The sequence below is a fragment of the Micrasema longulum genome, unplaced genomic scaffold (assembly GCF_059751315.1).
Source record: "Micrasema longulum isolate JH-2025_06_02 unplaced genomic scaffold, ASM5975131v1 h1tg001111l, whole genome shotgun sequence".
Classification (NCBI taxonomy): Eukaryota; Metazoa; Arthropoda; class Insecta; order Trichoptera; family Brachycentridae; genus Micrasema; species Micrasema longulum.
In genome coordinates, this window is record NW_028278299.1 from 117,378 (window position 1) to 133,080 (window position 15,703).

Genomic DNA, 15,703 nt, shown 5'->3' on the forward strand with positions numbered 1-15,703 from the left:
CATGTAATGTAAATGTTTGTGTATGTTTTATATGTGCGTTCATGTGTGTGCGTGTATGGCTCGGAGTGTACATTCGGTATTTTTATTTATTACCTCCATGGAAAACGAAAATGCCAACAATTATGCTTTTCTCACTTGAGATTCTTTTTTTGTTTTTTATCACATTTAATGTTCATATCTTTTGCATAATTTATGAAAACTTAATTAGTCTTTTTATGTAAAATAATGTTGTTTTCAATACTTATTATGTATGACTGTATGTTTTCTGAATAAAATAAAAAATAAAAATAGGGGTTCTTTTTTTTTATACCAGAATAATGGCTACATGGTGCAGAGACAATTCAACCACATAAACATAAACGAACACGAACACGAACACGAACACGAACACGAACACGAACACGAACACGAACACGAACACGAACACGAACACGAACACGAACACGAACACGAACACGAACACGAACACGAACACGAACACGAACACGAACACGAACACGAACACGAACACGAACACGAACACGAACACGAACACGAACACGAACACGAACACGAACACGAACACGAACACGAACACGAACACGAACACGAACGTAAACGTAAACGTAAACGTAAACGTAAACGTAAACGTAAACATAAAACAAAATGTTATATTTGCAGCACTTATGGTGGTCTTAGCATATCCCGCCATCGCTCGAACAACGGTGAATGGATCCACCCTGCAGTGGCTTGGAGAAACGCGTTATTAGAGCTTTTCAGGCGTCCCCATAGGCTCCAGGCTCTTTGGCGAAGTAAGGCAGCGAAGGTGTTTACCCGTCCAGCTGTGAACATTTCGGAGGCACTGCAGTAACTAGGCAATCCGAATAATTGCCTGTATGAATTTTTAAACGTGACACTTGTTTTTTTCCGCGTTGCTTGCGTATAATTGTTCCATAGTTCCGCTGTATACATGGACGTCAAATACAAAGTAAAGATGATTTTCTTCACTTCGTTACTGCACTGAAAGAAGCGTCTCGCTAGTCTCGCTTTCTGTTACAGGTGAGAGACGGGGCGCACGGGTACTCACCCCTGATTGGCCAATTTTGCGGAAAGGACTTCCCACCCTTGGTGACGTCACAGGGCAGATATTTATGGCTTCATTTTCACTCTGACGACAATATCGAATATGGCGGGTTCACTGCCGTTTATGAATTTATTCCGAGACCCACTACATGTAAGTTTAATATATTTTCCACAATATTATGAGTGTGTCCAAATGTTTGTAGACCGGCTGGATTTCCTCCTTTGACCCAATTTCTTGCAACAGAGAAGGAAACTGTGTTCGTGAAAAATTCTACTAATTTTTGCATCTGTATTCACTCGATTGAACGCGATCAGAAGGAGGTGTCGAAAATCGACTATTTGACATTCCATTTTGAAGGGTGGCAATAAAATAAAATAAAATATGTAACCTAAAAGCAAACACTATGTCTTGTAGAGCAAAAAAAAAAATTTATTTTTCTTTATTTGTTATGTGTAGTGTGTAGTTTCAGCTCTTTAACTTCACTAAAATCAACAAATTGAAAATTTGAAGAAATATGAACGTTGAAACATAGGAAAAATGGTGAATGTTACACAGTGTGTAAAGTGGCCGCTTAAACCAGCCAAAGACAGGTCATAAGCCCTGTAAGTGTCTAGACTTCCATATTTACTTCTCGTAAGTGTTCTTCATCACTGTTGTAATTCGTTGATCTTAATGACTCCCTCGTGGGTGAAATCCAGTATTTTGCCTGCAAACGTTTGGACAAACTCAAAATATTGTATTTTATTATTTTGTTTTAGATGCTTTAGTGATAAATAGTATTAGTAAAATAGACAGAAAAAAAATATATAATCGAAAAAAATAAATCAAATTTAAATTAAATGTACCCATTAAAATTAAGATATTAAATATGTATTTACATAAAAATAAGAAAGAAACGAAAGAAAAGATTCAACAAAGAACAATAAAAATATATATTTAATAGGAGGTTGAAACACTGAGTTTCTTAAATGAATGTTATACGTAAATAATACCACTTTCATAATAAAAACATAATTTTATTATGACATGTTTTTTTAAAAAGTAAAGTGGTGCCATATTAAAATAAAAAAGATGCAAATTTAAATTATAATTAATACTGTTTATTTTAAAAGACGGCTCTTAATGGAATATCCTTTCCTTTCTTGTATAAAATATATATTATATAAACTCCTAAAAGTAACAAAACGCTTATGTAAATTCAAATGAAGAGCTTAATTCATATGAAATGTAAAACGGAGTCAAATTAACAAGATAATGAACATTGGATTATTTGAGAAGTTTGTAAGAAAGTTAATTACTTTTCTCGAGGATTAGTACACATTCTGTTCATCATAAGAGAATTAAGCCTAGAGCAACATTAGGTACATTTTAATAGATGTAATGGCGGAATTAATAGCTTCTTTTTACATAACAAATTTATTATTATTATTATGGATAACTTATATAGCGCCATTTTCGTAATAAAATACCTCAAGGGCGCTTTACATAGTGATTAATTAATTTAATTGAAGCTTTTAAATTTGTAATTAAATTAAAACAATTTATTTTGTTGTCACGTGCTACGGATTTATTCAAAAGATTTAGAGAACAAGTGGGTTCTAAGTTTTTTTCCGAAACATCACTTCACTTTCACAGCCTCGCACCTCTGCTCTAGAGGTATAATAACTTTTCCTCTCGCCGTAGACGTAGCTGATCTAAGCGTGAGACGCCTGTCAGCTAGTTCATCTGGAATGCATAGTTCCCTTAGATATTCCGGAGCAGAGTTGTGCAGTGACTTATACATAAGCCAACAGAGTTTGTATTCGACCTTCTGTGGAAAACGTAGCCATTGTGGTTCCCGAAGTAGTGGAGTGATATGACTGAACTTAGAGATTCCGAAAATAAATTTATTTTTTAAAATACTACCAACTAGCAGAAAGTTGTTCAGATGGTGATATAGAATTATTATTCATGTTGTTCTTTCTCCTGGATGTATGTCCCATTTACTTGGGGTCAGCACTCTAAGTCCTCAGCCTACGTCTGACGAGCAGAGTTGTTGTTTGTTTTCTGTTTTACGGCATGTAGTCTCCTGCGAGACAGGACCCCATGAGATGGACCCCTAAAATTTTAAGAGAGAGACTTTGAAAGAATAAGCGAGGCGCCGGAAGACCTCAAAAAAGATGGTCCGACGACGTAGCTGCTGTAGGGGGTAAAAATTGGCTGCAAGTAGCAACCGACCGAGAAAAATGGAAAATACCTATATCCAGCAGTGGAGGACAGAAGGCTGAAGTAGAAGAAGAAGTCTCCTGATGCCTAGACCCCTCTTGCTAACTAGGAATTAGGATGCCACCGTTGACTTTTGTTCCTCCGATGCCATCCTCGACACGACGTCCTGCCTGATGCCGCTGTCTTCCAACAGCCCATAGCCCGAAGATGCTCGGGTGGCCTCAGAGAAGATACATATGTGCCTTTTCCGCCTGTTGCGCCGTACTGATGATCGCGGTATACTCCACAATACTGGGTCTTCACCCAAACTTAGCACCTAAACACGGTCTTATTCATATATTTATTCTTAGAGGTGGGTCTCAGTGCTATGCAAGCTCATGACATCACTGCGACCTGTTAAGATCTGTAGGGTCCATAGTCCATAATCAATGACACACACGTGTTAAATTAGTTCACCTTAAGTAGATTTATGACCGACGATGCAATTTCATCATTTTTAATCGAATCCAATACATTCGTAAAATGCAACTCTATGAGTATTGCACATGAAATCGGAGGGCATCGTTCTGCAGTGCATTTACATCGTCCCTACCATAAAGTAATGAACTACAAAGGAATGTCGTCTATGAGGAGACCATAGGATGCAACGCCAGCCAGTCAGCCCATCAAGTTGCAACAAAAACCCGGCCACTGTGTGGAAGGCGAGAGTTCTCATTTCGCTAAACCTTCCTCTTCAAGTCCAGATCCATAAAGTATCAAGCTATTAGGTAGGGAGCGAGCTCCTTAACATCCTCAAGTTAAATCAGTGGTCTCCGAAGATAAGGCTGATAAAAGGTTATAATGTAAAGCATCACATGTACATTGAATGTAAATAGGTGTTTCCTCATCTTTACTGCAGAACCTACATTTAGAAGTATCGAAAAGTTTTTTGTTTAATTTGCAGTGCCCTGTAAGCATGCACATTCCTATTGAATAAATTAACTACTTGTCTAAAACATTTAAGTTTGTAAGTGGAAATTCTTGATGGAAGTTCATTGTAATTTATTATATAAATAAAACACGAGTGTTACTTTAATCCACAAATTTGGAATATCCAGTGACCGGTTTCATCGCTTTCGCGACATCTTCGAGACTGGTATCTTTATTAAAAAGTTGAATGTATTTATACAGAACAGAGGTAAGGATACATAATTCAAAGTTATATGTAAGTAAATTAAATAAAGTTATTTTTATCTTAAGGATCATTATCAACAAATTTTCTTTGGGTTAACTAATGAATTGATATAATGCTATTTTAATGAGTTTAAGCATTTGTTGAGGCGATGAAACCGGTCACTGGATATTCCAAATTTGTGGATTAAAGTATCACTCGTGTTTTATTTATATAATAAATAACTACTTGTCTTTGTAAAATTCTTTGAGTTTATAATAACAGACTTAACATTTTCATATAAAATCATTTATTCGAAATTCGAATGTTGCGAACTCTTGGATTCAATCAATATCAACATACCAACACGTAGAAGTAGACAAAATAGTCTATATTATTGTCACCCTTCTCAAACCAACTATTTTTGTAACTCATCTATACCGCGTGTACACAGACTAGGAATGAATGAACTCTCATGTCGACATTTTCAACTCTAGTCTCTGTGACGTCAAATCATCTCTTCATAAATATCTATGATTTATTTATTTATTTATTTATTTATTGTGGATAACTTATGTAGCGCCATTTTCGTAATAAAATACCTCAAGGGCGCTTTACATGGTGATTCTATTGTTAAGTTAATTTAATTGAAGCTTTTAAATTTGTAATTTAATTAAAATAATTTATTTTGTTGTCACGTGCTACGGATTTATTCAAATGATTTAGAGAACAAGTGGGTTTTAAGGGTTTTAAGTATGATGTTCTATGGTAACGATTAGCGATTAATTTGCAAAATCTACTTAGGCTAATGATCTGCAAACCATCACGCCGTCTCCCCGTAGGGGTAGGCAGAGAGGATAGAACGCCATATCACTATATCTTAGCATCCATACCTCGCTTCCTCTACATTCATACATCTTTTCATGCACGCACGCCGATTATTCCTACTTTTGACAGGTCCATCTTCAAGTATTTGATGGACTTGATCGTGCCATGTCTTTCTCGGTCTTCCTCGTTTTCTGCATCCACAACATTTGCATCGGAGATCCTTTCAGCCGTTCTTTCACTGTCCAATTGTTCTACATGTCCAAACCAATGCAGCACCCCTTTCTTGATTCTCTCGATAATGCATGTCTCAGCCTTACACAGTTCACGGATCTCGACATATGTGCACCTATCATACATCGTTTTACCACACATTCGCCTGAGGGATTGCATTTCGACAGCATTCAACCTACTTTCATCATCATTTTTCCTATTCCATACTTCGCTCCCATACATTAGAGTTGGCATTAGATCTCCGTTGTAAACTGCTAGTTTAGCCTCCTGCGATAAACTTTTTTTTTCCCAATTAGATTTCAGTGCACCGTTCACCCTGTTCCCGGCACTCACCCTCCTTTCAATATCTTTCTCGGTCTTTCCATCCCTAGTAAACATACTTCCCAGGTACACAAATTCTTCTACCTGATTCAGAATATCTCCGTTCACACTGATCTCACATTTAGTTATATTTTCATCGCTTTCAAAAACCATCACTTCCGATTTATCAACATTCATTAGCAAATCACTGCCACACAAAAAAAAATAAAATGTGATTTTTCTCAAGCCTGGGTGTTCTGTGATGTAATTCACCACTGTAATTAGGCCTCCTGGCCTGTTGTGGTGCAAAAATAAATGAATAAATAAATTCATAAGCAAATGATCTGCGGTTAACTCATTTTATGTTGATAATATACCGACTTTTTTATATAATTTGTATTCTGATATACATATATACTTCTCTTAAAGCTTTTATTTTTGTATAACTGAACTCATCATGATATTTTATTTCGAATTGTAAAAGTGTATGACGTATAAAAAATAAATAAAAACATAGTAAAATTGTTTGCAGTAAGACAATTTTTAAATAAAAAGAGAGATCTTTAGGGTTGTTTTTGTTTTCTTTTTTCAGCATACTACCAGCCAGAAGCGGAAGTTTGCCGTATCGAGATTGGGGGAAATGAAGGCTACATAAACAAAAGTGATATTGACCCTGAGAGGATTCGACACACTGTGGAATATGGGATACCTTTAGATTGTATGTGGATCATAACAGTGGATAAAGATAAAAGGGTAAGTGAAAGATGCTTTGCAATTCTATAATTAAACATACGAGGGCGGATTGATAATGAAGCTACCTAGCGCTAGATGGCAGCACAAAAGATTTATTTTTTCCAAATCGCGATCGGTCAAACGGCAGCTGTTAAAATGTCACCCAAATTCATCGATTAGTTTATTTGTTGTGGGCATTTGAAGCAAACAACTTTTGTGTTTCTTGAAAAATGAAAAAAAGCGAATTTCGTGCAGTGATTAAACCCTTTCATTTGAAAGGGAAAACGGCAAAAGTTACAAAAAAAAAGCTCAATAAACATTACGGTGAGTTTGCTTCGTCAGATTACATGGTAAAATATTGGATTGCTGAACAAGCACTGCAACAATACCATCAACAAGAAGGCCAAAAGAGGTGGTTACTGAAGAAAATATCAAGAAAATCCTTTATATGGTTATGAATGATCGCCGAAAGAAATTGCGTGAGATTGTTGAAATGGTAAACATCTAATATGAACGTGTGTTCAACATTCTGCATGAATATTTGCGTATGAAAAAGCTATCGGCAAGATGGGTGCCACGTTTCTCAGTGTCGAACAAAAACGAGTTCGACAGACCACTTCACGGCAGTGTTTGAACATGATAAAGCGTAATCCTGTTGATTTTTGGCGTCGATTAATAACTGATGATGAAACCTGGGTACACCACTATACATCTGAAACCAAAAATCAATCGAAACAATGGGTGGAAGCTGGTGGAATGCTCCGAAGAAGGCAAAGGTAGTGAAATCGGCTGGCAAGGTTATGGCCACTGTATTTTGGGATGCGCTCGGAATATCGCTTATCGATTATCTTGAAAATGAATCCACAATCACAGGAAAGTATCATCGTGCATTATTGGATCAATTGAATGATGCAATCAAGGAAAAACGACCACGAAGAAGAAAAGAAAGTTAAGCGAAAGTGTGAGATCAGGGGCCTTGCGCTGGACTCATTCGTCTTTAGAACCGTATGCGACTTCCGTAACTCGACGAGTGACAGCATTCTTGAACCACCCATACGAATGCAGTCGATCGAAAACCAATCGACTTTATCTCGAGTGCCCCAAAGCACTCGACATTGACAATCGAATGCGACATCGTCACTTCAGCTGTCAAACTTATTTTTTGTAAAACGCTCTGCATTCATTCAACAATGTTGGAGTATGTCCAAATGCTTGTAGACTGGCTGGATTTCCTCCCTAGGGAGTTATTCATATTTAAATTTATTTCAACCGAGAGGGAAAACTTTTTTGAGAAGGAAATATGGAAGTCTTGACATTTACAGGGCTTATGACCTGTCATTGGCTGGTTTAAGTGGCCACTTTACACAATGTGTAACATTCACCATTTTATCTATGTTCGACTTAAACCGGCTAATGACAGGTCATAAGCCCTGTAAATGCCTAGACTTCCATATTACCTTTTTTAAGGTATTCTTCATCCCTTTTGTAATTTGTTAATCTTAATGACTCCCGAGGGGGTGAAATTCAGTCTTTTGTAAACAAACATTTGGACAAACTCAAATATTGTAATGAAACCAACTGGTCCAAGACGAAGTTTAAAAATTGAAAAACTGTTTACAGGCGTTGCCTAGTATGTGAAATAATTCAGTCAGATGAATCTCTTCACAACAATAAAGGTTTCAGCTCTTTAACTTCACTCACATCAACAAATGGATGAATTGAAGAAAAATGGATGTTCAAACATAATAGTGAATGTTACTCAGTGTGTAAAGTGGCCCCAAATGGGTTATCCTGGAGAATATCCTGGATGAACATATTAAGTTCTCAAAAACGAAAGCCATTTTCAGGAAGAGTGTACAAGTGTCTGGATTTCGTCTAATGGAAGAGATTATTGCAGGAGACTGCTGCGAGATATTGCATAGACTTATTTACAAAAAAGCCTGTTGTCAAGATGCCCTTTGAAACAAATGTTTAATTATGTCATAATATTTATAAATTTTAATCTATGCTATTATTTAATAATGTACATGCTTCCACTTTCCATGATGTTATATCCCAACTCAACACAGGGCCCTTGGCCTCATGGAGTTTGGGATTCGTAATTATTATTACACGGCCTCGTGGTGTAATAGTGAGCGCGTTAGCCTGCCATGCAAGAGGTCTCGGGTTCGATTCCCGACATGGTTGATGTGAAATATTTATTTGAATGGGTGTTTTCACACTTCAATATTTCATAGTCCCTGGACTAGTACCTGAAGCGTAAGCCTGATCATCTTACCTTCATGTAACAAAATGATCAAGATACGCTGCGATTGGTGTACCAATGAAGTGCCCTATGCACCATTCGGTGCGTAAAGGGAACGATGTTGATGAATTATTATATATTTTTGTAATATGTATGTATTTGTATGAATAAAATAAATAAATGTTATTTTTAAATCAGCCAATGAAAGGTCATAAATTGATGTCCTGTTGATCCTGTTGATGCCTAGACTTCTTTATTATCTTCTATAAAATGTTCTTCATCTCTGTTGTAATATGTGAAAAGGAATTGATTGCTTGAGATCTACGGAAAGCCGGAAGATCTATCCCAAAGAATTCCAAGTCGTGTGATGAATTGACTAATCTACACATTTTGGACATTGGGGCATAAAAACCAAAGTTGCTCATAGAAGGTTTTATAAATAGCAGATTTTGACATTGAAATGGAATTAATTGCAACAGAGATGGGACATCACTTAAAGCATTAAGTATTTTGAAAATGCATATAAGGTCCATCTCAGTTCTACGTCTCTCCAATGAAGACAGATTAAGAGATTGCTCTATTTCAAAATAGGAATAATTACCCCTTTGCAATCCGAGTAACCGGAAAATTATTATTTAATTATTATCTTTAAATATATATAATTCCTCTATACGTGTGATGTCACCGTACTCCTTCTAAACGGCTTAACCGATTTACGTGCGGTTTTCAGAGAAATATAGATCTTTGCACTGTGCGTAGATATTAAAATCTTCAATCCAATATGTAAAAAATAAGTTAGGAGCATAAATGTTTTATTCGTCAATCTACCAGGGTTGCATTTGAGGAGAACACATTTGCAAAAAAATGGAAAAATATTGTTTTTATGTGTAAAAAAAGTTTGTTTTTGAATGTTTACAAACAGCATTCAATCAGATTCTTCCTTAAATTCCTTATGATATCTACCCATTTATTTCTTTTTATCGGATTTTTGGTAACACTAAAATAATATTTAATTCAATACATTTTTAATTACGTATTCCTACATAAGTTCACCCCTTTGTTGGTGAGACGACCGGAGTTTGACGTTTGCAAAAAGAATGCCATATTTGAAAAAATATTCATTTTATGTTTTGAAATTCAACTATAAACAAGTACCTAGGTACCTACTTATCAATGTAAAGTATTTTTCCAAGCTAATAGCTGGCAAGCTAACGTTCGGGCAGGACAACGTCTGTCGGGTCCACTAGTAACATATAAAATTTCGATTTAAATTTAATGCAGTTTAATTTTTCAGATTATGCTGGCGTTTAAAAAATTCGACCTGAAAATGCCAAATGACTGTGACAGCAACTTTGTGGATGTTTTTTCTAACAGAACGGACCTACCCTCCAGGTATATTTAAATAATATTTTTACTTTTCTACCCTCAACGTTCACATTCAAAATTTTCCCTTTTTTCTCTCCGTTTTGATTTCCATGGGTAGTTTTCCCTCCTCTACAAATTGACAGAAAAGTTTCTGGCTAAACACCAGAAACTTTTCTGCCCATTTGTCAATCTGCAAAAGGCATTTGATAGAGTTGACAGAGAGAAATTGTGGAGGGTTTTATCGGAGTATTGAGTGAATGGCAACCTGACAAGGACTATTGCGTCACTGTATAAGGACAGCACAGCATGTACGAAGGTGAATGGGTCATTCACATCGTGGTTTAACATTCCTAAAGGAGTCAAACAGGGATGTGTGATGTCACCATGGTTGTTCAACATATACATCGATAACTGTATGAAAACTGAAAGATTTAAGAATGGGAGCAAAAATGAGTGGTATAACTGATAACTGTCCTCAGTATGCGGATGATGCCGTGCTTTTTGCTAGCAGCAAAGAAGACCTGCAATTCTTGGTAACAAAAGTCTACGATGTATGCAAGAAAAGCGATTTGCTTATGAATGTTGATAAATAAAAAATGATGGTTTTTGAAAGGGATGAAAATATAACTAAATGTGAGATCAGTGTGAACGGAGATATTCTGAATCAGGTAGAAGAATTTGAATTTTCGTAATTTGTATTTGTAAAGAATTTGTATTTGTGTATCTGGTAAGTATGTTTACTAGGGATGGAAAGACCGAGAAAGATATTGAAAGGAGGCTGAGTGCCGGGAACATGGTGTACGGCCAACTCTTATGTATCGGAGCAAAGTATGGAATTGGAAAAATGATGATGAAAGTAGGTTAAATACTGTCAAAATGCGATCTCTCAGGCGGATGTGTGGTAAAATGATGTATGATAGGTGCACGAATGTCGAGATCCGTGAACTCTGTAAGGCTGAGACATGCATTATCGACAGAATCAAGAAAGGGGTGCTGCGTTGGTTTAGACATGTAGAGCGAATGGACAGCGAAAGAAAGGCTGAAAGGATCTACGATGCGAATGTTGATGGATGCATAAAATGAGGAAGACCGATAAGGACATCGCACGATCAAGTCCATTGAAAACTTGAAGATAGACATGTCAAGAGTAGGAATAATCGGCGTGCGTGCATGATAAGATGTACGAATGTAGAGAAAGCGAGGTCTGTATGCGAAAACAGAGTGATGTGGCGTTCTATCCTCTCTGCCTACCTCTACGCGAAACGGCTTGATGGTTTGTTGTTGTTGTTTTCATTCCATTGGCCACGCCCCTAATACGTCCATTCAAATTTGTTTAGAACAATGTCATGAATCTTGACGTCACAACTATCAATTCCAAATATGTCCCGTTTTTCTAGTGAAATTTTTTTTTTGTAATTTTTATTTAAAAGTTATATATGAAAACATTTCTGCACAATATCAATATTGATTTTGAAAATACAATTAATTATTCAAGATCCATTTTACATTATATTCAATTTGCTGTTTTTTTAAGCCAATCAACAGGCTTAAGTAAGCCTTAATAGATTGGCATAAATGAGTAATACTTAATCTAAACATTCTTAAAATCTACTTAAATTAACAAAGTGTATAATTAACAAAAGGTATAAATATGACATAATCTAGGCGGAAATGGCAAGTGTGACATCGCGAGTCAGGAGAGACAACACCGCTTGCTTCTTAAATGCCTGCCCTTGCTGCAAGAACACATCGACAGTACCGTTTAGTGAGATTTCGTTCACTGTTCTGAGGATCCTTGGCAGAGGGGAAAAGAATCCGATGTTAGTTTTATAATTTCCCACAGCAAAGACAGGATTGGTACGCAAGTTACGGCGAGGTACATTAAGGTTTATCTGAGCAAGGATATCATGGGCATCTATACAGTTAGATATTAATTTGTGCAAGAATATCAAACGAGCTTTACTGTGAGCAAGCTAAATTCTTTGTGCATTATTTCTACGTTAGAATATTTTATTTATTTATTTATTCATATTTTTCGCTTACAAACTAAATATTTAAATTAAAAATTATAAATAATGTGACCTCACTGGGGTTTCCCGTGCCGAGGACACTTAACAATTTAGTTTTTTAAAATTACATTTGAGAATAAACAAAGAAGACTAACTTAAAAAACAAAAATAATTAACAAATATTCAGACAGTTTTAAAAACAAGGTATTTATTTACATCTATATTATTTATATTACAAAACACACAATGAAAATAACAAAAACCTAACATAAGCTTTACAGTTGTGGAGCAGTTGAATCAGTATTGGTATGGGCGAATGAGACAATCCATTTTACTTCTACCTAGCTCCACTATCCATTGTTTTATAGCCTTTTCAAACATTTTCTTATTACTAATTGCTTTAATAGATAGTGAAAGTATGTAGGTTATTGATTAATTAATTGAATAAAACTCAAAATCCCTTTGTCTGAAAGTGGTATTAGTTTGTATTTGTTTAAGTTGTCTATGTGTTGAGGATCTAGTGATTATATTATTTGTATATGATGTATTGTGGGGGTTATGTCTTTCATTTGAGTAAGAGTAGTTTTTGAATCTATAAGTGAGTATTGTTTTAGCGTATAATTGTTTTGGTGTCATAAGTTGTGATATATGGAATATTTCTTCAGTAGATGTCTGTATCGGGACTCTGAGTATTATTTTAACTATGGATTTTTGTGCATCAAATACGCTATTTAAAACTGTGTCACTCGCACGACCCCAACCGATTATACCGTACTCCAAAATTGATTGGCACAATGCAAAATAAATCTTTAAAAGTTCCTGTACATTAATTATATATTTCTTAATATATAATTAATTTAATATAATATATATTTCTTTTCGCTTGTCAGTAATGTTTATTTTGTCTTTTTTAGGTTAAAGAACTTTTGCGGATCTATAGCGGATTCTGTCGAATCAAACAGCAACGTGCTTCATATAAGATTTATGGCAGAAGCGAAAGCTATCAACTCCTCGTTCGAGGCCCTCTTTACGGCATTTAGGGAGAAGGGAAAAGACAAAGGTTCGTAATTAAAATCAAGTTATCCCTTAGCCAAATGGTTTCATTTCCGCTGATTAGATCTGTTCATTCGATCAGCCTCTCTAACATAATGGGTAGCTTTGAAACTTGGGAGTTCGCATAACTGAGGATGGTGGCTTGCACAAAGAGCTTGCAAACCCTAAGAATTGCAGTAGCTTAATCACAAATAACTATCGACGTGCTATTATTACGAGCAACGTGATAACAACTTCTCACCATAGTTGAATATCGTATTCGCGATCACAATGCAACATCTGTGAACACCTAATATTAAATGTCAAAATTTTAACGTTTCGTGACGTATAATCCTGCTGCGCAATCACATATTTGAATTTCAGCGGTGGAAATATGGAAAACATTCAAAGACTGCTATTCTTATTTATTTATCTTTTATTTATCACGCCATTAGTTGCACAACAACTATTATTGGACAAAATTCACACGGGAAGTTTGAATAAAGGGCTAGAGATTAATATTTCCAAGACTAAATTCGGAAAAAGCCACAAACTTTTTCCAATGACTTTAAACTTGGAGCGCAGGTTATCGAGCAAGTTCATCAGTATAAATAATTGGGATGCTGTCCGAATGAAAAATGGGATCACTCGCGAGAGATCAAAGTCAGAATAGAATTGGGGCGAGACTGCTTTTTCAGGATGCTTGACCTTGCAGTAGAGACTTTAATTTAGACCTCCGAATGCACATTGCTCGATGTTACGTCTTCTCAGTACTTTTTACGGCGTCGAAACGTGGACACTCACCCAAAACACTTCAAAAAAGATCGAAGCCTTTGAAATGTGGAGCTACAGGAGGATATTAAAAATCCTCCGGGTGGATAGAGTCCAAAACGACGATGTTCTCCGACGGATGGAAAAAGATAAAGAGGTACTGAAGACCATATAAAAAAAAACTAGAGTACTTAGGGCATGTGATGAGGCGAAAAATATAAAATTTTACAAGTCATTCTACAGGGAAGGATTGAAGGAAGACGCAGTGCAGGTAGAAGGCGCCTCTTTTGGCTTAAGAACTTGCGCGACTGGTTCCACTGCAGCACTCAGTCCTTGTTCAGGGCAGCTGCCAATAAAGTAAGAATCGCAACGACGATTTCTAACCTCCATCGAGGAGAGGGACCACAAGAAGAAGTTGCATTTTACCGGCGGTTGGCAAGCCAAATGTCAAGAAAAGCAGTCGCCGTAGTAATTGTAATTTAATTTTCACTTTTTTGTATTATATACTTCTTACTTTTTTGCAAATGCAATATATTTGTACTATTTTTTTACGCAGATTTTTCGCCAATGAACTGTATTTATTTACGAGGAAAACAAAAAACAAACCGACACGAGCGTTGACTTAGAGATTACACGCGCGTTGACTTGTGACTGCGATAACTTAAGCCTGTTCATTATCGTTCATTGTGGTCGCTCAAATGCTTAGCATGCTTTTAAATACGTCGATGGTCATTTGTGATTGAGTGAGTGAGCAATTTTAAACACGATGCGTGCTGTCTGGAACTCTAATTTGTACTCGATAAAAGCGAAATGTCGATTATTTGATATTTAAGCTTTTGTATAAAATAATTATATTTGTACACCACGGCGGCCTCCGTGGTGTAGTGGTCAAGACGCTTGAGTCACATACGGAAGGTTCCGGGTTCGATTCCCGGTGAGAACACATAAATTCAATGTGATTTTCATCAAGCGTAGGTGTTCTGTGATGTAATTCACTACTGTAATTGGGCCTTCTGGCCTGTTGTGGTGAAAAAAATAAAAAAATAAATAAAAATAATGCCAGCACTCTTATATGGATGGGAATTCTGGCATCTTACTAAAAATCAAAACCCCAAACTTTTGCATTTTGAGAGTAAGTGCTTGAAAATATGAGGCATATTGGAGCGCATGCGGACTTAACAAATACAAAGGTTTTTTATATAAATGTGTTTTTTTTTAATTTTTTTATTAATAACAAATAAAAATACAATATTACAATTAAATACAATTTTTTACATTAATCAAATACGTATATTTACATCAACGTTTCCCATTACGTAAAAGAAATTAACAATTCTTGTGTACATAATGGGGAGTGACGTCTTATAATAGTTTATTTTATTTTAATTAATAATATTTTTAGAATAACATTAATAAATTACAAAAAATATATAAACGATGTTTTCAATCAGTGTTACATGAGGAAGAATTATAGATGTAATTTTTCACTTCTTTTTTAAATATATTGTATTCCTGACTGTACCTTTTATTACCTTTGTTCATTTCATTAAAGAAAAATATTCCTCTGTAAGTATAATGCAGTAGTTGTTTTTAATTTAGAAATTAAGATATTACCACCTGTTTTTACGCAGTACATGGGTTTTTACAATATTGACTTTTAAACCCAGGCATACGGAGTATCTAATTAGGCTATTTGCAGTGGCCTGAAGACCCGCGACTGAATCGTCAATTATAACCGCAAATTAATTAGCAAAATTATTAGTAGCATAAAA

At 35.7% G+C, this 15,703-nt stretch overlaps 1 protein-coding gene across 1 annotated transcript in view; it reads left to right on the forward strand.

Moving 5' to 3' along the window:
* Neto (Neuropilin and tolloid-like) overlaps positions 1–15,703 on the forward strand; it is a 96,760-nt gene that overhangs the window by 56,392 nt on the left and 24,665 nt on the right. Inside the window, exons 3-6 of the mRNA XM_088233482.1 lie at positions 1,039–1,213; positions 6,370–6,530; positions 10,049–10,146; positions 13,043–13,188. Coding sequence (XP_088089608.1) covers positions 1,039–1,213; positions 6,370–6,530; positions 10,049–10,146; positions 13,043–13,188 — 580 coding nt within the window. The remainder of the gene's footprint in view (positions 1–1,038; positions 1,214–6,369; positions 6,531–10,048; positions 10,147–13,042; positions 13,189–15,703) is intronic.